Genomic DNA, 25,048 nt, shown 5'->3' with positions numbered 1-25,048 from the left:
TCTCCCTTTACAACAAAACAAAGTGTGGCGTGGATGTGATGGACCAGATGGTTCGGGAGTACACTGTCCGCAGAGGAACACGGCGCTGGCCAGTCGCCGTGTTTTATAACATGATTCGTGCCATAGTTCCAATTATCTGTGGGTTTCCCAGGTTTGCCCACCAGCAGTCATTTAGAGATGGAACCCTGTTAATCCCCCGCAAGATGACAATTGCAATAAATGCCATTAGTTCAGGGAGGTCCATGAACCAATGAACATGCTCCATGCACCACTCAGCAGGCCATTTGTAAATATGTGTACAAATGGTTGGTTTTTTGTACTGTTTTTATCAATAAATCTCAGCAACAAAGGACATACACCCATGTGTGTTGATTTCTCCCTAAGATGGCAAACTGAAACACTCCAAGTTGGTGACTTTTGGAGATTTATTTCCCTGGATGATTGAGAATGCATCAAGATGAAACACAAAAGGAAGTGCACAGCTTTTAGCAGCTCCCCCACGCCCTCAATCACACACCCCCACTCCCCTCCCTCCAGAATTCCCAGATAACGACCCAATTTACATATGAATGACTAGCCAATTTAGCTTCCACTTGGCTGAAGCTAAAGCCTAGCTAAAAGCCTACCAGCCATTTGGCTGCTCTCAGGTTTTATAGGTAGAAAGGTAGAAGCCTGGGGGATGCTAGTGTTAATATTTAGTATCTACTGTTATCTACTGCTAGCTAGTTTATTGTTTTTTTTATTATGTTGCTCTTTGTTGTTTGCTTTCTCTTCTGTTTTTTTTTTTTTCTCCATACAGGGCCCTGTTTCAGGAAGCCGGTTTAGTGGAAAAACTGAGTAAGTATACCCTGAGTTAACGAAAACTCTGGGTTTTCGGTTTCACAAAGCGAGTTCAGCTGAAGCCTGAGTGAGTCACTATGACGACACACGCCGTGAAGCTAACCTGCCCCCTAGCAGGTTTACTACAACTAACCCTGACTGTCTCCGCCCCTTTGTCGGAAACCTGACAGTAGGAAGTGTCGGACATGGCGTGCTCCTTCCTTGAAGAGCCAGTAGATCGTGAAGCCCAAATTCTCCGCAGAGCTCTCCACCGGGAGAGAGTGATCAGAGCGCGTTTGGACATCTTATCATTTCCTGATGATTTTCTGTGCGAACGTTACCGTTTTTCAGCACAATCTATAATTTATTTTAATAACATCCTCAGGCCATATATTACGCATGTGACACATCGCGGACATGCTCTCAGTTCATTACATATTATTTGTATTGCACTTCGGTTTTTTGCAAACGGGAGCTTTCTGTATAATATTGATGATGCTGAGCACGCTTCCAAGGCTACCCTCTGTCGGGCAGTCAGGAATGTTACAGTTGCGCTGAAACGTCTCCTGTACTCGTTTGTGGTGTTCCCCGGTCACAGACCCACAAGATTTATCAAAGAGGGATTCCACAAAATTGCAGGTATCAGGGTGACCAAAACGTAATGTATGATGTGGTGATACTTGGACTACTACTTAAATTTTACATTTATTTTCAGGGTTCCCAGGCGTGTATAGATGGCACTCACATTCCAATCATTGCTCCTTCAGTAAATGAAGGAGACTATGTGAACAGGAAGTCTTTCCACAGCATCAATGTACAGGTACATAGTTCCCTGTAGCATTTCAAACTAACAAATTATTTCATTATAGTAATGGATGCTAATTCGTGTTCTCTGCACGGTGAAGATCATATGTGATGCTGCCAACATTATCACAAATGTGGAAGCCAAGTGGCCAGGCTCTGTCCATGACTCACAAATATTCCGTGAATGTACACTGAGCACAAAATTTGGACATGGTGAGTTGAGAATACTTTAAAATATATAAAGACCAATTGCTTCAGGGACATTTGAACTGAAGTGTATCCTTCTGTCTTAGGAGAGTTCACTGGCTACTTGCTTGGTGATAGGGGGTATCCATGTTTACCCTATTTGCTCACCCCTTACCCTGACCCTGAACCGGGCCCACAGCAGCGATATAATCTGGCTAATTGCAGGACAAGAGCCAGAATTGAAATGACTATCGGAATGCTTAAGGCCCGGTTCCAGTGCCTGCAAAGACTCAGGGTCACCCCAGAAAGGGCATGTGACATTATTGTGGCATGTGTGATTCTTCACAACATTGCCACAATTAGAGGAGAACACTGTCCTTCTGAACCAAACATCAGCAGTGATCCAAACCATGAACATCCTGACCCTCCCACGGACATACAAGATGGAAGCGCAGTCAGAGACACCATATGTCACAATCATTTCCTTTGACCCATCACCTCAACATGTTGAAAGAAGAATAAACAGATTTTTTGTTCAACTGGCTTTATTGGTCGCCTGTGTTTCCTGTACACAAAGTATTAAAAGATGTAAACCTCATAAAGTGTCTCTGTTGCTTCCTCCTCTGTAACAGCTGTCAATGTTTCTTCATTATTTTCCTGTAGTAAAGAAATAAACAACATTGCTGTTCTACTGTAAACTCATATAATCTGTGGAGTATTACTCACAACTGCATGTTGGTCTGGCTCAACAGGAGGCTGCACCAGATGCAGTACACCACCACCATCAACTGATAGAATATGAGGTTTATACAGGTCACTTATAACTTACAAGGGACCAAATGGCAATTAACAAACATATAGCACTCAGCTTACACTTCATTGTCATTATGCTCTCAAAGACAACCAAGACTGAGGGAAGGCAAAATCAGTAGGAAAATAACTTCACTACAAACAAATTCATTATGGTGAAGAGTTTATCAAATGAATGAGTAGCACTGCAAAGGTGACTGTGAAGAAAGGATGTATGCACATCATGTATTATTTTGAATTTACCCCCTATGTAGGCACTTGTGTCTTGCGGGGTTATTGACTCAGAGGATGTCCCCGCAGAGATGCCTTCAGCCACAGGGCGCCCACTGTTTTGGCTGAGGGCCAACTGCTCAGCCTCTGTGAGTGGTGGTGTTTTTCAGGCCTCCGCTTTTTTTCTGTTGGCTATAACGGGGTCACATTTGAGTATACAGAGTAAGCAAATATGTACTTGTAATGTGCTCAGATAATTTCAATAAGTGCTTACAGAAAGAAAATTAATGTAGCCTCTAACTGCAATTGATTTACATCGGACAAACAGACCAAGCACTATGGCTCATACTACAATTACACCTTACCTGTTTGGACTATATTTTTATATTTCATTTTTACTTGCTGCCAGGCACGTTTGGGGCCTGTTGGGTTGCACCTGCGCTCACATCACGTCACAAAATAAAATGTATAAAATAACAAATAAAATAACATATGATAAAATAACGTGTTAAATGGGTGGAAATCCCTAGATCAATGTTTAAATTAACACTCACGCATTGACTCTGTCGGCTATGTTTTGCCATGCATGCTCCCTTTCTTTTGCAGCTGAGGCTGTGTAACTTTTTTTCCGCAAAATTGGCATGTTATCGGCATATGCTGCCATCAGAATTTCGGCCTCAAGCGCTGTAAAATACATTGACCGCGCCTTCTTTCCCTCCGTCTCCATGGTGACTCGCTTAATCTGTGCTCCACTAATCAGGGCTTTATGTATCCTCGTGCGCGCGCTTAACTTGGGGTTAAAGCAACTCCGCGTTGATTGAACTAATTGTTATCAGCCTTTCTGAAACCGAATATTCCGAGTTGGACAGTTCGGGGTTACTCAACCCTGAGTGTCGTTTTTCACTCTGAGTTTTCTAAACCGGCTTCTTGAAATAGGGCCCAGGTGATCCAGGTGTTTTGTTTGTTTTTCTTTCTTTCTTGCCCCCTTTGTCACCGTCTCTTCTCCCCTCTGGTTTTCTTTCTTTCCCTCTCTTTCTTTCATTCTTTCTCCCTGTCCTATCCCCCAGTCATGTCTGTCCTGTTTGTAGCAACCGAAAATAAAATAAATACATAATTATAATAAAGGTCAATCAAATGGACCAATATGGCAAGGCCATGATGATCCACTTGGTAAAATAAATCCACTTGGCATCTTTCTTGGCCTTAAGACAACAATTCTGATGGCTAAATATCCAAACGGGACAAAATAAAAAAAATAAATAAATAAAAAAAGCTATTAGCTGCAACCGACCGACTGCCCACATGACGTCACATATTGACAAAAAAAAAAAAAAAAAAAAAAAAAAAAAAAAATAGGGCTAAACATGTTTTTAAGTACTTATGTCTTAAATCTAGCCTCACAGAAGGCAATAAGGAGATTGAAGACGAATAAAAGTCCAGGGAGTGATGGGTACCCCAATGAGTGGTATAAGACTTTCAAAGAGGTTTTGGCCCCTATTTTGATAGATTCTTTTAATTGGACAATAAAACACGCTAAAATTCCACCTTCCTGGAAAGAGGCCATCATCTCAGTCTTACCGAAAGAAGGTAAAAACAAGGAAAACTGTGATTCTTATCGCCCAATCTCCATCTTAAATGTTGATTATAAACTATTTACATCTATAATCACAAGACGCCTAGAGCTGTTCCTTCCTGACCTGGTGGATGAAGACCAGACAGGGTTCATTAAGGGGCGACAGACACAAGACAATATACGACGCACATTGCATATAATTAATGAAGTTAATAGAGAAAAAATCCCAACAGCCTTAGTGAGTTTAGATGCTGAAAAGGCTTTTGACAGAGTCTCTTGGATATTTCTTTTTGCTGTTTTGAAGAGAATGGGCTTTGACAGTATCTTTATCAAGTGTATACAATCCCTGTATCATAGGCCAATGGCTAGAGTTAAAATAAATGGGGACTTGACAGACAGCTTTGAGCTCTTTAGAGGAACTAGGCAAGGTTGCTGCTTGAGTCCAGCTCTTTTTGCTTTGTATATTGAGCCTTTGGCTCAGTATATACGGCAAAGTACAGACTTAAAAGGGGTTTTTGTTTCCAAACTTGAACAACGAATAGGTCTTTTTGCAGATGATATAATTATATATCTACAGGATCCTGATACGACCTTTCCTTGGCTGTTTAAAGCATTAAAATATTTTGGTAAAAACGCAGGATATAAACTAAACATCGTAAAGACTCAAGTACTCTGTCTGAATTATTTCCCCAAAGAATTATTACAAAATGAACTTAAACTAAAATGGGATTCAAATAAGATCAAATACTTAGGTGTCTATTTAACTAGTGATACAAGTACTTTATACGAGGCAAACTATGTGAAGTTTAGTAACACAATCCAAAAAGATCTGATTAAATGGGCTCCGCTTGTCAAGGACCTTAGCTCAAGAATAGAGGTAATAAAAATGAATGTGCTTCCCCGGTTATTGTACCTATTCACCTCATTACCAGTCCAAATAACAGATGCACAGTTTGGTAAATGGGATAAATTAGTTAGTAGATTTATTTGGAAAGGGACAAAGCCAAGAATAAGATTTAAAATACTCCAATCAGGAAAAGAAAAAGGAGGACTTGCCCTCCCGAATTTCAAGGAATATTTCTATGCAGCTCAGCTGAGATATACTGTTTATTGGTGTTCATCAGAATATACTTCAAAATGGAAGCATATAGAGTTAAATTATTGCCTATCATGTCATCCACAAGCAAGATTGGGAGAAGAAACTACCCAGCCCACGAACAAAAATCTCATCACTGAATTTACTATTAAACTCTGGTGGACAATAATGAAGAAATATAGAATTACAGAAGACTGTAAATTGCTGATTTGGCCTGCATACTCTCGAAAATTCCAAAGTGGACAATGGGATAGCACATTTTTAAGATGGGTCAATAAAGGAATTACAGCAATGTGTACATTAATAGATGGGACAACATTTAAATCTTTTGAGAATCTACAGAAACAATTCGGATTGGATAAATCAGATTTATTTAGGTACTTTCAATTAAGACACTTTTACAATACAGAAATTAGAAAGAAGCTCTCGAGAGAAAGAAATCGTATAATAGGAACAATAACAGGTGCATATAAAAATCTTCCATCAGGAATTCTGTCGAAATTATATGATGGCCTACAAAATTCGAATAGGAATGAAACATTATATATTAAACAAAAGTGGGAATCGGAACTACAAATTGAGTTGTCAGAGGATGATTGGCGATCCTTATGTCTCACACAGCATAACTCCACTAGCTCTAGACGATGGAGAGAATATGGCTGGAAAAATGTGATTAGGTTTTTTATTACTCCGTATATCAAAAGCAAGCAGTTGAAAACACCCCAACAATGCTGGAGATTATGTGGAGACTGGAACGCCAATCACTCACATGTGTTTTGGAAGTGTAAATATATTAAATCATATTGGGAAAGAATCGCGGCAACAATGACGAAGGTGCTGGGGTATGAAGTACTGTGTGAGGCACGAGTAATGTATTTTGGAATATGGGAAAATGTAAAAAAGGAGGACTGGTATTTGTTTAAGATTATGTTGTTGTCAAGCAAAAAGGTGATAACAAAGAATTGGCTGAAAAGCGATCCTTTAAAACTGGAAGACTGGATGGACGTAATCGAGGACATATATACAATGGAAAAAATGACTTACACTCTGAGACTGAAATCTGACAAACACCGAAAACAGTGGACAAAATGGATAATTTATAAGTCTCAGTCAGCCTTATAGGGCGGGACCTCTCGTGTTTTTTTTGTTTTTTTTTGTTTTTTTTTTTGTTTTTGTTTTTTTTGTGTGTTTGTTGTTGTGTTATTATTATTATTGTCTTGTCCGTATGTAATACAAAGGAAAAAGTACAAAATAAAGAGTTAAAAAAAAAAAAATCTAGCCTCACAGAGTTACATCTATGTCAGTTTTTGAGAGCAGGGCTCGGTGGTGTAAATTAGCCTTTATATGTATAATGCTTATGTCCTCTTTGAGGTTTGGCGATCTTTTCTCTACACAGAGATGCTGCATGAGAGATATGGCACAGAATTCTCCGACAGGTCTGGAGTCGTTAGTCTTTAAAAACCAAAATGTGGAAGATTTACAAATTCACAAAAAATACACTCAACAAAAATATAAACGCAACACCTTTGTTACTGCTCCCATTCCCCATGGGATGGACGTAGAGACCTAAAATTCATTCCAGATACACAATATAACCATCCCTCCCAAACAGTGGTCACAAATCAGTCCAAATGTGTGGTAGTGGGCACATCTGCTATATTGAGATAATCCATCCCACCTCACAGGTGTGCCACATCAGGATGCTGATCTGACATCATGAGTAGTGCACAGGTGTACCTCAGACTGCCCACAACAAAAGGCCACCCTGGAATGTGCAGTTTTGTCTCACAGCAAAATGCCACAGATGCCACAAGCAATGAGGGAGCGTGCAATTGGCATGCTGACAGCAGGAATGTCAACCAGATCTGTCGCCCGTGCATTGAATGTTCATTTCTCAACCATAAGCCGTCTCCACAGGCGTTTCAGAGAACATGGCAGCACATCCAACCGGCCTCACAACCGCAGACCTCGTGTAACCACACCAGCCCAGGACCTCCACATCCAGCAGGTTCACCTCCAAGATCGTCTGAGACCAGCCACCCACACAGCTGCTGGAACAATTGGTTTGCACAACCAAACAATTTCTGCACAAACTGTCAGAAACCGTCTCAGGGACGCTCAACTGCATGCCCGTTGTCCTCATCGGGGTCTTGACCTGACTCCAGCTCATCGCCGTAACAGACTTGTGTGGGCAAATGCTCACATTCGATGGCGTCTGGCACGTTGGAGAGGCGCAAAAAACTGCACATTCCAGGGTGGCCTTTTGTTGTGGGCAGTCTGAGGTACACCTGTGCACTACTCATGATGTCAGATCAGCATCCTGATGTGGCACACCTGTGAGGTGGGATGGATTATCTCAATATAGCAGATGTGCCCACTACCACACATTTGGACTGATTTGTGACCACTGTTTGGGAGGGATGGTTATATTGTGTATCTGGAATGAATTTTAGGTCTCTACGTCCATCCCATGGGGAATGGGAGCAGTAACAAAGGTGTTGCGTTTATATTTTTGTTGAGTGTATATTAAACTGTTGTCCTTCAGTCTCCTGCAGATGAGAGCTGCAGATGGTTGCCACTGATACAGATGTCAGCGAACACTGAAAACACTGTACTCATTAGCACACGTGTCCGTCTGACTGCATGTCTCTCCTAACAGACATGCAAACCATATGCACTTGCTCTCAGTGGGCTGTCAGTATCAACACCACATCTTTACCACTTGTTAAGCTGTCACTCATTCTGTAGAAAGGTGTCAAAGTATGTGAGACATCACTGTAATACAGCTCCTAACAAAAATTATGGAAAGACAGGAGCAAATAAATAAATCACAGATATAACCCAAACCTTTTTTGTAAACTAACTGCATGAACATCCTCCAAGTGTTCACGTTTGCCAGGTGTTCTATTCAAGATGTTAACACAGCATTGCACATAACACATCACATATATGTATAAGCACTTGGCGACAGTGGGAAGGAAAACACCAGGACAAACAGGACAAAACCTCAGGCAGAGCCAGACTGGGGGGGCGACATGCAGCCATTTGCTGTGAGCACTTTGGGGTGAGGGGGGACGAAAGACACACTGGGAATAAAGCCAGAGAGAGTCATGTTGATATTGATTTAATGACACGATAACTTTATGAGAAAAGTGATTTAATAGAATCACAACTGTAACCTCACAGTTTGAAAGAAAATGGACTGTAGCTTTGCTTAGTTAGCTCATTGTGCCATCAGCAGAGATGGCTGAGAAAGTCTTTTCCAACAGAACCTGAAAGTGATTTTCTTTCTTTAATGCTCAGGTGATGTGTGGCGTTACCTCTGAATTTGTCAGAGAAGCCGAGAAGGCTCTGGTGCTCTTGGAGAAGCCGGGTATTACTGGAATCAGAGCTAACACGAGTGGAACAAATGAGGCTCAACCCTGTACTGTGTTGGGTTTTGTTTTACCCACAGGTCAAATGTTACAAATCATAGTAAGTCTCATCCATTGTGGCATTATACGTTTTAGTTAAACACACTCCATTTTTGTACCCAAACACTTCAAATGGGCCAAAATTCTGTAAAGACTGACAACATTTTGTAGAATAGCTCGGTGTAAACTGGTTACCAGTAATGTACTGGATGTTAAGTTCCATAGCTTCATAGAAATGAGTCAGGTGGTAATTCACTATTGCTAATGCCAAAGGTGTTACATCTTCTTCATCGTTCGTAAGTAAGAATATTCAGCAGCACGACTTTGGAGAAACTGGTGGAGATTTTACAGTACGTAATCTACTCGTATAAATCACCTGCCAAATAAGAAGGCTGTTTGCCACTCAGTCTAACATCCACTGGATTTCTCCTTCCTCGTTCATACATGACAGGTTTTTAATCACTTCAGGGTTGCTAACCCTGTGTGTTGGCAAGGAGGCCCAGGGGTTCCTGCTCTGTGATTATACTGCCTTCAAAGTGTAGCCAATTATGTTAGCGTGGACTGCTAATGCACTGCTTTTAATTTGAATTGCCAGCTTCAGTGAATCATAACGGTTAGTCCTAATTACTGAAGGAGAGGTGGCCATATATCACAGTCATGGTGGCACTAAGGCTGTAAGCTCTGGCACAGCATACCTCACACAGAGTGCCTGGAACAAAGACAGTACTTACTAAAATACTGGAATATACATTTATTTATATCTTCTGTCAGTAATGTTTATCTTGTGCGTGCCAAGGAAACAGTCAGATGGATCATGCAGCACAGAAAGGGGAGTAGCTCACTGAGTCATGTGACTGATCGAATCTCACCAACATGTTTTAGAAATACAGCAGTCTGCCTCTGACCTGCATCACCCACCTTTCCCTTTGCGTCATTCAAAGCAGCTGCTTCCACTAGAGGGCACTGTTGAAACATAATCTGTGATCTCTTTTAAATCTCTCTCTTTTAAATTAGACTTTCACTCTTCTATTCCTGAGACTTTTATACTCTCCTGTTGGTAATTTTCAGTCCTGTTTATCGTCTGCCCTGAGTTGTCTTCCACTGCTGCTTCCACCTGAACTCAGTCTGCTGATCACTCACCCCACTGTCACTTAATTTGTTGTCACGCCGATAATGTTGTCAAGATTTCCAGTGTTTGTCATGTTCCCCGTGTTTCCCACTTCCCCTATTAACTCTTCCTTATTAACTTGGCCAGGCTTCCTGTTATAACCACTTCGTGATTCAGATATTTCCTGGTGTTGTTCCCAAACTGATTTACACTACAAGAGAAACTGACTCGATAGATGATACACGATCAATAGATTTCAATAGCTGGACTTGTATTAGTGCTTTGAAGGCCAAGAAGAAATAACCTAAGTTTGAAAAGGAAGATGTGATTCAGTTACTCAATATATTTCTTGTCGTCAGTAAAGTTGGAATAGTAGTGGATGAAAGAACCGGTTTTGCTTTTTATGTAAAGTTTTATGTTTATGTAAAGTTTGCTGAAATTGAAATTGTGAAGCTGAAATTGTTGTAGATGCTGTTTTTTGCAGACTGGTGAACCATCTTTACGTCTTAAACTTCTACCTATCAATAGTGCAAATCTTTTGCTCAGTCATGTTACTGACCTGTTGCCAGTTAAGCAAATTCTTTTTTTTATGAGTTCTTTTATTTCTGAATCCCAAAGTCTTTTTAGCAGTGCTGTCAATAGATTTAAAACAGTTAACTGATTAATTGCAGAATCTTCTGTAATTAATCGTGATTCATCACAATTACTTGATCAGTTGCCTGGTTGCAATTACATTTTTTCAACTTTATATTTAAGCTTGTAAGAGAGACTTGTAGTCAAGACCGCCTAATCCGAGACCAAGACAAGACCAAGAACAGAGGGTATCGAGACCAAGACAAGACCAAGTTGAGACGAGACCAAGACCAAGACAAAAAAAGTCTTTAAACTGAAGCCAGATGCTGCCTCGTTTACGGGTGTCAGGCATATTTATGTGTTTTTGCTTTCGCACAGCCCTCCTCACCGCTGTCTGTCTCACTCACTTACTGAGAGGACAGACGGACGCTCCACTTGACTGTCGCGTCTCTCACCCTCTGTTTTTCACATAATGATATTATCCTATATCCTCGCATGTGATTGGCCACAATATGGAGTGATTGGAGCATAACTGGGCCACTTTGTGAGAGCTGAGCAGCGAAAGGAAATTAAGTGAGGGTATAATGACTGAAAGATTATTATGGTCTGTTTTGAGTTTTGTTCAAAAAAGAATGACTTTTAATTCCTGATCAGTTCTGGGTCTGGTTGAATTGGGGTTTAGTCCCCGTGTCTTGATACAGGCCCGACTTTGTTCTGCCTTGCTGTTTAATTAAAACACTAGTTTAAGGTGTCCTGCATATGTATATAGAAGTGTGTGTGTGTGTGTGTGTGTGTGTGTTGAGTTTTGGCAAACAATCATTTGACTAACATATGTTTCTCACCTGCTCTTGTTCCATCTCTGTTCTGTCGTCATCCTCTCTCTCCCCCTCTGTTCCTCTCTCTCCCTCTTTGTGCTGACAATCAAGCCAAACACCAACATCATCAAATATACAGTTGAAACCAGATATTTATGTACTCTTCAGATAAAAACACTTTTTTCATTGTAACATTAAATCAGACTAAATGTTTATTTTTTTAGATTGATAAATATAAAAAAACATATGTTAACTTTAAGAGTAAAGAGAGAAACTATCTGTAATTGCAAATGGCACCAAATTGTATTCAAAATTGAGCCACACTTATGGAGCTCCACAGTTCTTTTCCTGGTGTTTTGGTTGACATCTCTTGATTTTCCCATGTCAAAGAAACAGGCTCTGTGTTTTACCTTATATACCTCAGTTTGATATCAATCTTTTGTGATACACCGTCATATTTACATTATTAGTTCAGTACGAATGATTTGCTTTGGTACCTGGTCAAACTTAAGCTCTCCTCTGTCTGCAGCAAACTCGCAGGCAGCAGCTTCTCCCCCCTCGCTCACATGGGTGCTGCGCTCAGTCGCCTAGTGCCTGAGCTCGGATCATACCAAAATTAGGGGGAATTTACGACGGTGCGCTCTGTGCTTTGTGTGTTGTTTTTGTTTTATACAGTTGTCAGTCAGGCATCTAACTAACAAATTACACTCCAAAAGACCCCGTGCTTCTGAAAAAATGACCCGGGCTTAAGCCCAGTAAGCCACCCCCCCCCCCGCTCCGCTGATTGTTGACTCCAAATCTCCCGAACACTATGTCAATTTGAGAACGCAAGACCGAAACAGCGAGACCGAGACAAAAGTCCGTCGAGACCAAGACAAGACCAAGACCACGTAAAAGTGGTCTTGATACCGGTCTTGAAACATCCAACTCTAGTAAGAGACATTTCTGCAATATAATGAAGTAAATGCAGAATAAACACAAAGAATGTCAAATGCTTAAATTCAAAGACAATTTAAATAGTTTTCTTCAATCTTTGAACACAAGTTCTCTCATGTGAAATACAACTTTTTTTTTTTTTTAATCTATATACTAATAGGTGAGTACACACACACACACACACACACACACACACAGCTATGTAAAGCACGTGTTCTCATTATTTTTAAGAGGTCTGTTGTTGCAATCGGCCATAGGAAATGAACGGGAATTGATGCGACTATTTTTGGACAAGATTGCTAAATTAGCACTTTATGCTAGCAAGCTTATCAACATGCATCCATAAAACGGGTGCAGCACACAGACGCACACATCCTAGAATATTTCAAAGCAGAAACAGAGGCAGAGCCTTCAGCGTTCAGGCACCACTTTTAGGGCTGCATGTTGAATAGCATATTGAATAACATTTAAATTCCTATTGTTTCGTGTTATACTCGATTATTTCCTGTGTGAATGATGCACTGTGTAATACACAATACACTTAAATACACTTGATTATTTAAGTGTAAAACATATGAGGCGATTATATAAACTATTCCCCGAATTTACAGAAACTGCACTATATTGTGATGTATATTGTTATTGAGATATGAAATGATTTTTAACGTCATGTCACACGCTGACCTGTGAAATTTGGTCCCAGATTGATGAATCCTCCGTTACTTACTGCAGTAGGCTGTTGGAGGCTTCCCATGATCCACTGGCCATTTCTTGTTAAACAACCTTTTCACTCACTGTGTGTTTATACACCTACACTAACTGGCATGATGTCTCTCTCTCTGTCCTATCTCGACATTCACCACACTGATCCTGGTTCTGTAAGAGGTTACTTCCTGGTAAACGGGAGGTCTTCCTTCTCACTATTGCCGAGTGCTTCGTCAAAGCGGTTTGTGGACTTGTGAGATTTTCTCCGTGTTATTGCAGAGGTTCCTACCTCAAAGTACGAAGCACCTCGAGGATACTGTTGTGATTTGGAGCTGCATAAATCAAACTGAAGTTATCACTCGCGTCAGTCACATTCTGACAGTGAGCACAAAGTTTCACAGCTTTGGACCCATCTTTGAGCGCCTGCTTGAGGAACTGCAGTTTTTGACACTTTGACGTGACAGATTGGAATTAGGTTTCCTCCTTTTAGAGGATTGGCTCATAGACCCCTTTGTGCTGTGCGTTTAAAACTGAGCGCTATATAAAATAAGAAAACGTGCACAGGTGCTAAGACGGACACCTGTTTAATTGGTCTTACTGACAATCAGGAGTCTGTTTATGGATTTTACATATTGATCAGATTAAGTGCAAGATACTGATCACAGGATTTCTCAAATGTGGTCGATTGTGACCTCTGAAGCGTCTGTACCCCTTCCTCTTTTTCATTTCTGCATCACACACTTGACCTGTGACCTCTCTAATATTGTTACTTCCTCTCCTCTTTCCTTAAGAGCCTTTCTGTCTTCTGTTAGACTCCTTTTTTTGTGCCTCCATGTACCCCCTGTGCTGCCCTTTCTTCACACACTTCACCTCTTTTCATTTTCAATTTCATGTTCCGTCTGGTATCAGGTTTATTTTTCCATTCTAATTGTGATATTATTACTCAAATTGAACTCAGTTCTAAGCCACCAGCTACTGAAGCACACAATATAACACACTGAATGCTGCATTGCCACCTAACACTGAAATTAATACTGGATGGTGTTTATTAGACTCATTTGTGACCCGGTCATCACCTTGTGACTTTCGATTCACTCGCTGTAAAATAAGCTGGCAAATTGCCCAAATTACCAAAATGCAAAGTGCTTGCTGTTCTACTTTGTCAAGTTAATAGAACTGAGTCTTTACCTCTGATCTTCACCCATAACTAATTTTCTGCAACAGCTCACTTGATTTCTTCTAAGTTTCCCGAGCTGCTGACGTTATCCTGACTCATAACCAATCGCCTTGCTTTCTTGCTAACCTCAGTCTCCCTGTATGATCGATGAAACCTTTGTTTTATTCCAACTTTGTTTTATTAATTTCAACAATGACATACAAAGTTAGCAACAGCAAAGTCAATCTTGATTTCAGAACAGTTGTATGTCCATTATACAAACCTTTCTGTTTTTATAGCTCACTGTCTTCCTTGTTCTTGTCTTTTTTACATCTTTCCCTCTACTCATCACTATAAGGTAAGCAACTGCAATCCAGCCCAAATCATGGCTCTCCACCTCCACCTCAGTCCAGGAGCAGAACTGACCTATATTGGATCATGCCACCCCCAAACAAACCATTGAGTTTTGGTATCGACAGTTTGCTGGGGATTAAAGTCCAGAATGCGGAGGTAATGCTGCACTTAGTATCGAGCCAGGATTCCTCTGCATTGACAGAAAACACACATTTCAGTGTAATGATGATAAATGTGGTTCTATTGAATCACAGCATGTATTTTCACAGGTCTGCATCGGTCCATAGCACTCTGACCAATATTGGAACTGATTATTCACAATTATATTTTCTTTGTAATTCCAGTGTCTAGTATTTAGAATAGTTCAAAAGCTTGTTTTCAAACCAGCACTATATCACCTTTTTACTTTTCATATACAATATATTCAAGGTTAGGAGTCACAAATTACCCTGTGCTGTACATTTCCCTCCAGGGCTCACAAAGCTGCTTGCTGGGAGAGAATATTAGTTTACTTTTAATTAGCATTTTAATCTAATTATCATCTTACCATTTGCCCCATTATCACTAAAGTCTAATGAACAAAGGCTAATTAGGAATTAATCTGCTTCTCTTTTTTTTTTTTTTTATCCCAACCACCTTTGAACACTCATCTAGGTTGTTTTCTTTTGTTTTTTCAAAAATAAGAGTGTTAGAATATAAGAAAGAGGAAACATAAAACAGAGCTGCAACTCATTTGTACAAAACCTCCGTTACCAAGTTAAGAGCGACCAAAATGTCAAAATGCTTCATAGAATTTTATTATATTTCAAACTATTTTAAGGGCTAAAGAATGAAGTCCATGCATTTTATTAGGTTTTGCTGGTTTACAGTGCAGATGTGTTTTTTGTCTGCAATGATGGTTAATGAATCTCACACACGTACTTTGTACATAAGTAATGAGGAGAAGACAGGAGGCAGCAGCTTCACTTTTATGGCTCAGCCCGTTTTAGGTCTTGTTTATTTTGCATATAATTACCGTATTTCCTGGACTACAAAGCGCATCTGAATATTAGCCGCACAAGCTAAAATCAGGGGAAAATCCTGTTTTGTACATACATTAGCCGCACCTGACTAAAAGCCGCAGGTGTTTCAATGTTGACTTATCATATGTAATAGAATATGCACAAAGGGAATTGTCAGGAAAGAGATGGCTGTTTGGAGACACACCCCTTTTATTAATATTTTGAAAAACAAGTTATGGGTACATATTTGCACATGTAGTACATAACAGTCAGTGTTGGGAAGGTTACTTTTAAAATGTATTCCGTTACAGAATACAGGCCCCAAAATGTATTCTGTAACGTATTCCGTTACGTTACTCAATGAGAGTAACGTATTCTGAATACTTTGGATTACTTAATATATTATCGTGCTTTTTACAACAACGTGAATGTACTATTGCTGTGTGATTTATTACTATTACTGAAGGTCCGCGACTCCGAACTGTAGTAAAGGGACCTCTGACTAATACGGCGGGGTCCCTGTCGGCTCGTAGCCGAAAAATAGCTTTACTTTGTTGTGTGGGTCAACTTTGCTAGCAGAGACAGAGAGAGGCGTTGAAAGACTGCTCCAACGGAACTTATTGTTTTCGGAGGAAAACACGAACACGGTGTACAGTCGAGTCTTAATAGCTTACTTACAACTGGGCTCGTCAGGCACTCTTCTTGGCTGCAGTGGTTATTATTATATTTACATGCTTCCAGCTCTCGTTTTTCCTCGACGACAACTCGTACCTTTCCACTCGCCTTTTTCTCCCTCCTCGCGCTCACAGACACATAACGTGTATGGCAGTCCATTCTCCCTGCAACACGGACTATACTGCCCATGATGCTACATTCTTTAGAGCTATGCTTGTAGCATTCTGCCTGTTAGCTTAGCACAACAACAACAACGAAAAGGCGCTCTCTCACCCAGGAAACACACAGTCGCAGAAAGAGAGAGAGAGCGTCGCCCTGTAACCATGGCAACCGTAACGCTGCCGCCTGGAACGGAATAACCACTGCAGCCAAGAAGAGTGCCTGACGAGCCCAGTTGTAAGTAAGCTATTAAGACTCGACTGTACACCGTGTTCGTGTTTTCCTCCGAAAACAATAAGTTCCGTTGGAGCAGTCTTTCAACGCCTCTCTCTGTCTCTCGCAAGAAAAATTGACCCACACAACAAAGTAAAGCTATTTTTCGGCTATGAGCCGACAGGGACCCCGCCGTATTAGTCAGAGGTCCCTTTACTACAGTTCGGAGTCGCGGACCTTCAGTAATAGTAATAAATCACACAGCAATAGTACATTCACGTTGTTGTAAAAAGCACGATAATATATTAAGTAATCCAAAGTATTCAGAATACGTTACTCTCATTGAGTAACATAACGGAATACGTTACAGAATACATTTTGGGGCATGTATTCTGTAATGGAATACATTTTAAAAGTAACCTTCCCAACACTGCCCAACACTGATAACAGTAACCTACAGCACACCAGAAAAATAGATTCGGACTACCTTTTAGGCTCAGGTGCAGTGACACGGCTTTAACAAGAAGAAAAGTCAGTCATTCACCATCTTTCTCTTCTTCCTGCGCTCTAAAACCACCAAAGTCCTCTTCTCCAATGTCGGAAACGAACAGGCTCAGGATGGCTTCGTCATCCACTCTCCGCTTCTCTCCTTCGTTGTCACTTTCAAAACCAAAGAAATCCTCGTTGTCAGTGTCAGAGTCGAACACCCTCAGAAGGGCCGTGGCGGTGTCCTCCTCTCCATCATGCAGCAGTCCAGCCCTTCAAAATCCGTTGGTGATCGTGAATGTTTTCGCACTTTTCCACGCTGTCAGAATCCACCGGTGGAGTTGGGCATAACTTGCTTTTCGCAAGTTTATCGCCGCTCGTCATCCACGCCTCCCGCTGAATGCGTAGCGCTACTTTGAAGTTTGTTTTTCGCGCTACTTCGTACGGCACTACGTTGCCTGGCGGACGGACATGTGACTAACATACCACTCTTGAACCCCGATCCTTCCGCCAGGCAACGTAGTGCCGTACAACAGCGGAACAAACAAAACAAATCGTCTTACGATATCACAAAAATCATGGAAAATCCATAGAAAAGCCGCACCTGACTAAAAGCCGCAGGGTTCAAAGCTTGTGCAAAAAGTAGCGGCTTATAGCCCGACAATTACGGTAATAACTGTTGTTGTAGTCAGGAAGGGTTCAGTGGGGACATAGAAGGCTGCTGTAGGAGTCCAGCAGCTATTTTTCATCTGTAAATACTGAAGCTGTCAACAGAATTTTACTTGGTAAATATGCAGCTGCCATATTTTGTCTTAGAACATGGTTCTAACAGCACCCAAATGTATTACAGTACAAAAACAAACAGAAATCCACTACAAATGTTATAAATAAGAAGAAACAGTGTCATCCATCCGTCCATCTTCTTCTGGGGCTGGGTCATGGGGACAGCAGCCTAAGCAGAGAAGCCCAGACCTCCCTCTCCCCCACCACCACCTTCAAAATTTCAACAACCACCAAACATTTAAAACAGTAAATGAGAGCAGGAACACGGATTCTGCACAAAGACGTAAACACACAGCGCGACCCACGGATCAGAATCAGTGAGATGTCGCCTTTCTCACCTGACTGCACGGACACGGTCGGCTGAAAGCCGACAGCTCGCTGATTCTGATCTGTCGGCGGGTCCGCGCTTTGTGTTTACGCCCTTTTTGCGCTGATTCTAAAGCTGTTAGTTTGATCTCTCTCCAAACAATATTGACCGAACCAGCAGCAAAAGAAGAGCCAAACTGCGCTTCACATAAACATCGTCATGAATTCACTCTGACTTTTACCGTTTTGCTTCCACCACAATAAAAATAAAAAATAAAATAAAAAAACCACACTTCATGCACAGCTCTCTCTCTCTCTCTCTCTGTACTTCAAGAACAGTTTCCCGTCTTGCTTGTTACGCACCAGTCTACCGTTGTTTACAGCGCTCTCGGTCGCTGTTTTTTTCGTTTTACATACTTCCGAAAATAAAACCTAATTTCTGCCGTTCAACAGGCTACTGAACAAATGTAAACTTTCTAAAATTATGCAAAATGCAAAACACTTAGCTGTGTCTCTAATAAAACCGCTGTAAAGTCAGAGGTAACGTTTATATGTTGATTAATGGTTTTCTTTTGTTTTTGATGTACTGCAGAATATTTTTATAAAATCCCAGGCCAGGAAAACCACCATGTTTTTCTGTGATTTGTCTTCAGCTACTTTGACACAAAGGCATCTGCTGTGATGCTCACACCTTTGATAAAGTCTGGAAAGTGTCAGCTTCCTTTTTATAGATACAAAAATATGTAAATGTACTGATCTGAATTATAATATTTCTGACTGTCAAAATTTCCCAGATTCAAATCAAACTGAATCGAATCAAATCGAATTAAATCGAATCGATTCGGGACCTTGTGAATCGGAATTGAATAAATTCTAGAAATCAGTGACGATACCCAGCCCTATTTGCAATATAATTTTTGCTCTTTTGTATTCTGACTTTGCTTCTGCTGCTTTAATTTATGATCGGGATACACTGTTAAACATCAAGGACTCAATGGAGAGCTAGTGTGACAGCTGGGACAGCTACAGAAAACCTTTTCCTCCTCTGGTGTGTTCCTCACCTGAGTGCGTGCTACTGTGCACAACCGGCAGGACTTCCACCCTCAAGAGAGGAAAAAGGGGAACGAGGGCCGGTGTTCCAGATTAACTGGCGTCACAGATTAACTGGCGTTGGTCGAACAGACGTGTGGTAGACTTGCTTTTCAGGAACCGCTATCGACAAAACAGCAAATAAACACTAAATATTTCATCTGTGATATTTGTGAGGGTCCCTCAAACACACTCCGTCAGTCTTGTTGCTGTTGAACAACTAAATGTTTAAAAATGCCGCGAGTTTACCTGGTGATATTCTCACGCAGGAGGCGATCGCGGAAACAGCAAACTATTAACACCACGCCGATGCTGCTCACAGGACAGCAAGAGTAAACGATTGGGAGAATCTTGTCGTCGTTATCGTTTCCCTCGTACGTGTTATTACTCCGATTTCAGTGTTTTCGCTTCACAACTACAGCGTGCAGTTTACTTGCTGTGCACTCAAATGGAGTTGCGTCAATTAGCTCAACCTGTGGCCAAGTGCCACAGCCTACAGCCAGATTAATTTGTGACACATCTGCACCTGGCTCTATCGCCATGTTAGAATTCGTTTCATGCACGATACATTTGGAACTTTCTATTTTGACTGTTTTTGTGTCTTGCAAATAAACCTTTAAAATAAATTAAATGGTATTATGCATTTATTTTTGGCCTACATCAGTAAGAAATGCAAAATTATATACACAAAGTTATAGAAATCACCACTCCTGCTGTTCATGATGATTATAATATTTCTTCCCATAACAACGAAATACGTCTTGAACAAATATGTGCACGTTAGCATATGCTACTTCCGGCTCCTGTGGGGAGCTTTGTTTCCGGTGTCCTATTCGCGCCTTGTTTACGGTCCAAAACAAGTTAAGCAAATGAATGAATCAAGCGGCGATTTACATTTCTATAGATGTCTTGGGCATTTACCCAATATATCTGTAAATGATGTTCATCAACTTGTCGATATTTTTCCCCCACGCCTCAGAGCAAAAGAGAAAAGGGATTCAAATGTTATATTTCTCAGCCGTCCCTCGTTTATCGCGGGTGTTATGTTCTAAAAATAACCAGCGATAGGTGAGATCAAGTAGCCAATTTTATTTTTTGACGGTGCAAAACGTTTCGTGGCCATACAGTACTGCACTGCAGAGTCACACTGCTAGCGATCGATGCAGCGATTCTGTACTGTACAGGAGAGACGTCAGAGGAGATCGTCTGCAGCGATCAGGACACATGACACAATGTGATGTGTAAGAAAAAAAGAAAAAAAAAGCCTGCAAACTTGCACTAAAAAAAAAAAAAAAAAAAAATCTGCGAAACAGCGAGGTGAAAGGTGAACCGCGTTATAGTGAGGGACCACTGTAATTTTGAAGGTAAGTCACAACATACCCTTCGTACATACTAATGTATAGAAACCCTTACCAGCAATCATTCATTTTTGTGTGGCTTTTTTCACGGTTTGTTAACATGCTGTGTAGGTGTGTACTTAACTAGCTGATCTCGACATAATGGGGGAAACATCTGGTTTGACTATTCTTCACCTGTAGTTTGAATGTCTTAAATCATAAGACCAGTCACTATACAGAGATGTGCTTCTGAATGTGGACGATGTGTCTTCTGCATGCAGTAATGCAGTTCTGCTTGTGTTGAGTGATGTAAACAACTGATCGATCTAAACTCTTTTAAATGTCAAAATTGATCATGAGATTTTTTATGACAAAACAGTGGTGAGTGTTCCCACCTTCTGTTCTTTTTGTAACTTAACGCGATCTTTCCGTTTTCGAGTTTTGGACATGATTTTGGAGTATTTCTTCGCAGTAGCGATTGACCACAAAGCTACCGGAAATGTGCAACCCCACATCCGGTCTCAAACCAGGAAGTTAGCATTTTCTCGTGCATAGGGTCTATTTCGCTAGTGTTGTAACATCACATCCTGTAAACACAGTCTGCCTGTGTCTTTTCTCTGGAAATGAACATTTTCAGCCAATATAGGAAATACATCAACATAGCTGGAGAGAGTTGATTGTTATATGCAGTCTGTATAAGTGTGGTTAATCTAATAAACATTTGTAAGGAGATGGCAGTTACTTTGGATTTACAGCAGTTACACAGTGATTAGTAATCAGAGCCGGTGTGATTGAGTGGATTTAAGAAAGTGAGTAACTCAGGTGTGTCAGTTGGTTTGTCATCTGTTTTTGAGTGTGGGGGAGAGCTAGACATGTTTACTTTTAATGCTAAGCAAGGAATATTCTTGATTTATTTCCAAAACTTGCATATGATCTGCAATTTGTAGCAGATCTACGACTATCACATAGCAGCTGGAGCAGTCTCAAATGGAGTTCAGTCCACTGCTGCCACCTGTGGCCAAGTGCCACTAGATTAACTTGTGACACATCTGCAGTAGAGGCTGAGCACTTACACCTGGATCATTCAAATCGACCCACAAACATATTGAAAGATGCAATGCCAGCAATGTGGATTGTCAAGCCAATCATTAAGCAAAGACAACAGGGATCATTTGTTTCTGTTTATTACAGAGCCAGATTAACTTGTGATACACAGTTACAGGCCAATATCAAAATTACCATTGGTGTCAAAGATCTTGGAAAAAACTGTTGCAGAACAACTTTGAGAAGAACAATGTTCTGGACATTTTCCAGTCTGGACTTAGGCTACGTTCACACTGCAGGCGAAAGTGCATCAAATCAGACTTTTCTGACCCAATGTGACCCATATCTGATCATGGTATGACAGTGTGAACGGCACAAATCCGATATTTTCAAATCGGACCTGGGTCACTTTCGTATGTGGTACTGAATCAGATACATATCTGATGTGTTAGAAAGCGACTGCTGTTTGACGGTCATGTTGCATTAAATCCATCTTTTACATCACAGACATGAGACAGACGCCAAGTATCAGCGCCGGAGAAGACATCGTGAACGCTTCCTGGACATCCAGTGAAACTGTTGGGAAGACAACGTTGGAGAAACGTGAACATTTTATTTGTACTGTATAATCTGCAGATTCTGACAGAAATCTGCAACTATCCTTTGAAGCACCGCTCCTCTCTAAAACAGCAATAAGGATAATTATTAGGTTATTTACATTATTATGTAAATACCAAAATAACTTAAAGCAGAAATTGGGAAACGTAAAGTCTGAAACAAGTCTTTATATTAAGGCCATCAGTCAAACAATACCGTTTGCTCTGGGTCTAAACAGAGCGCACTGTGTGTGACGTCTTCTTTTGTGCATGCAGCCGCTTTGAGCGTTCACACTTGAGTGCGTTTTATTTGTCGTGTGAACAAGCAGACAAAAAAAAAAAAAAAAAAAGGAATTGAGCATTAAGACCTGCAGTGTGAACGTAGCCTTAAAGTGTGTGGTGACACTGATGGCAGCAGACTCTGGAGAGTACACAGTTCTGGTTCTGTTGGATCTCAGCTCTGCTTTTGATACTGTTGATTACAGCATCATGATAAATAGGCTGAAGGACTTGTTTAGGATAACTGATGTTGTTTTAAATGGTTTATGTCGTATCTCTGAGAGATCCTTTACCGTCTGTATGAATCATGTGTTGTCTGAAACAGTTCTGCCCTCTGGGGCACCTCAAGGATCTGTTTTAGGTCCTATTCTCTTTTTGCTGTATATCCTCCCTCTAGGCCAAATTATCAAACGTTACAATAATATTTCTTATCTTTATGCTGATGATATTCAGTTACTGTTCTTTCAAAACTTCTGAGTTTTATAAATTGTCTTGTTTCAATGACTGTCTGTCAGAAATCAAACAATGGTTAAATGACAGTTTCCTCCAGTTAAATGCAGATCAAACAGAAACCTTGATTATTGCACCCGATCACATGCTCTCAGAAATAAAGCAGCATATCAGTTTTTAGACCCTTCATTTCAGTAGAGTCTCAGAAACTTGGGTGTTATATTTGACGGTTCAATGTCTCTTGAGAAACACTAAACAACTAGCCCGGAACTGTTTTTATCATCTAAGAAACGTTTTAAACTGAGACTACTGGTGTCAGAGGCAGAACTTGAGATGATTCTTCATGATTTTCCTCTCTTCTCGTTTGGATTATTGTAACGTCTTTTTACGTGTCTCAACAAATCAGCTGTGGATCGCCTTCAGTCTGTACAGAATGCTGCATCAAGACTTAACTGGCACAAGAGGTTACACATTACTCCAGTTTTAGCTTCTCTTCATTGGTTGCCCGTAAATTTTAGGGTTCATTTTAATCCTGAGCGCTTAGGTCTTCAGGTCAGAGGTTACGGTTGCTCCCACGTACTAGGTTTAAAACACATGGGGACTTTTCAGGCACCAAGGCTGTGGATCTCCCTGCAGTCTTTACGCTGTCTAGACTCCATGGACTCCTTTAAAAGCAGCTGAAGACCTTTTTATACAAACAAACTTTTAATAATTTTTTCACAGTTTTATTTTATTTGTATTTCTGGTTTTATTGTGAAGCACTTTGTGATTTTTAACACAAGAGCCATTGATTAGAGGATCTAAGTGCTCTATTGGGGGTATATAAGTCAAGGAGGTCGATTAAGTAGCTGGGTGCCAAGTTTTTTAAAATTTTGAAAGTGTACAAAAGGATTTAAAAAATGAAGCAGTATTTCATGGTGAGCCAGTGAAGGTTGGCTAAGACAGGTATAAAATGATCATGTCATCCGGTGCCGCTTGAAAGACGTGGTGCGGCATTTTGGACTAGTTGCAGGCGTTGGAGGAGGGCTGCAGACTGAACTGAGGGCAGCTGCAGTCTCGGGAAAACCAGTCTTATTTACAGCAGTTGTAGGTGAGCCGGGAAAAACACAATTTCTCTCACTTGCTACAAGAAATGTCTTAGTGTCAGAGTTCTTTTCACTCACCACATCCAGCAGTTCTGAAGTCTCAACATCCAGCTGTGGGGTGATGCGCCGGCGGCGCAAACGCCGCTTCCTCCTAGGACATCACTCCGAAGGGCCGGGTAACTCCACGCCCGGCGGGTCGGTCAGCACATCCTCCGCCAAAGCGAGCAGGCGAGCGGTAGCGGCGGGGGTTAAAGGTGAAGTTCATGGAGGATGAAATCCTTTACGAGCAGGTGCAGTGAGTCCAATAGCCAGGGGTGACCGGAAATAAGTTGCTGCAGCCTGGCTTCCACAGCGCAGAGAAATCCTTCTCACTCATGTTCCAGCCACAGGCTAACCAACCTCGAAGCAGCGTCGATTAGGACATCCTGAAGCTTCTCGGGTGGGGCGATTGCTGCTGGATCCATAATCTGGCTGGTCTGTACTGTCACAGCTAAGGGGATGAGCCGTGTGGAGAAAATAAATGAGGATCCAAGCACAAGCACTCGCTGAGATGTGAAGGTGGTTTATTGTAGAATAAAGCACAAGGTGAAAAATAGCAAATAAACTAATCTAAAACTAATCTATACTGGGGAAAAACTAAACAGCAAACATGGACACGAACATGGAGGATGAGCAGAGGCGTAAGAAGGTGGACGGCAGAAAAACCACATGGAGACTTCAGGGGAGAGTTACAGAAGATTCCCAGACAGACCAGCAACTACTACACAAGTAGACACGACTTAAATACACACCGAAGAACACAGGGAGATTATACACAGGTGGGGAACACAGCTGGAAGTAATTGACAAGACGAGACAGGGGAAGCAAAACTGAATACACTCACATGAGACACAGACCTTCACAATAAAACAGGAAACAATTCACAAGGACGCAGACTTGACACTGAACTAAACCTACATTAAACACAAGAATGCAAAACCTGAGAAC

The 25,048-nt window shown here is 41.0% G+C and overlaps 2 protein-coding genes and 1 long non-coding RNA gene across 6 annotated transcripts in view; 2 read left to right on the top strand and 1 right to left on the bottom strand.

The window, feature by feature from the left end:
* LOC309688152 (uncharacterized protein) overlaps nucleotides 1-25,048 on the top strand; it is a 180,087-nt gene that overhangs the window by 104,885 nt on the left and 50,154 nt on the right. The gene's annotated exons all lie outside the window — the stretch shown is intronic.
* Nucleotides 1-25,048, bottom strand: part of LOC309688122 (uncharacterized protein) — a 46,054-nt gene that overhangs the window by 16,810 nt on the left and 4,196 nt on the right. The window contains exons 1-3 of one of the 4 annotated variants that reach the window (XM_082503598.1): nucleotides 19,243-19,259; nucleotides 16,238-18,085; nucleotides 11,435-11,506 (exon numbers count right to left, since the gene is read on the bottom strand). In XM_082503598.1, coding sequence (XP_082359724.1) covers nucleotides 11,435-11,506; nucleotides 16,238-16,423 — 258 coding nt within the window. In that variant the 5' untranslated portion in view covers nucleotides 16,424-18,085; nucleotides 19,243-19,259. Of the gene's footprint in view, nucleotides 1-11,000; nucleotides 11,507-16,237; nucleotides 21,147-24,139; nucleotides 24,552-25,048 lie in introns of those variants that run through there. The other 3 variants (XR_014270966.1, XM_082503597.1, XR_014270967.1) reach the window with 3 other exon arrangements.
* Nucleotides 1,666-2,411, top strand: LOC309691480. Its single transcript, XR_014272021.1, has 2 exons — nucleotides 1,666-1,836; nucleotides 1,917-2,411. It is a non-coding gene; the product is annotated as an uncharacterized lncRNA (long non-coding RNA).

This window comes from Aulonocara stuartgranti (assembly GCF_965226115.1).
Source record: "Aulonocara stuartgranti genome assembly, chromosome: 2".
In the NCBI taxonomy this organism is placed as follows: domain Eukaryota; kingdom Metazoa; phylum Chordata; class Actinopteri; order Cichliformes; family Cichlidae; genus Aulonocara; species Aulonocara stuartgranti.
Note: the sequence above shows the minus strand (reverse complement) of the source record. Positions and strands in the feature narration are given on the sequence as shown.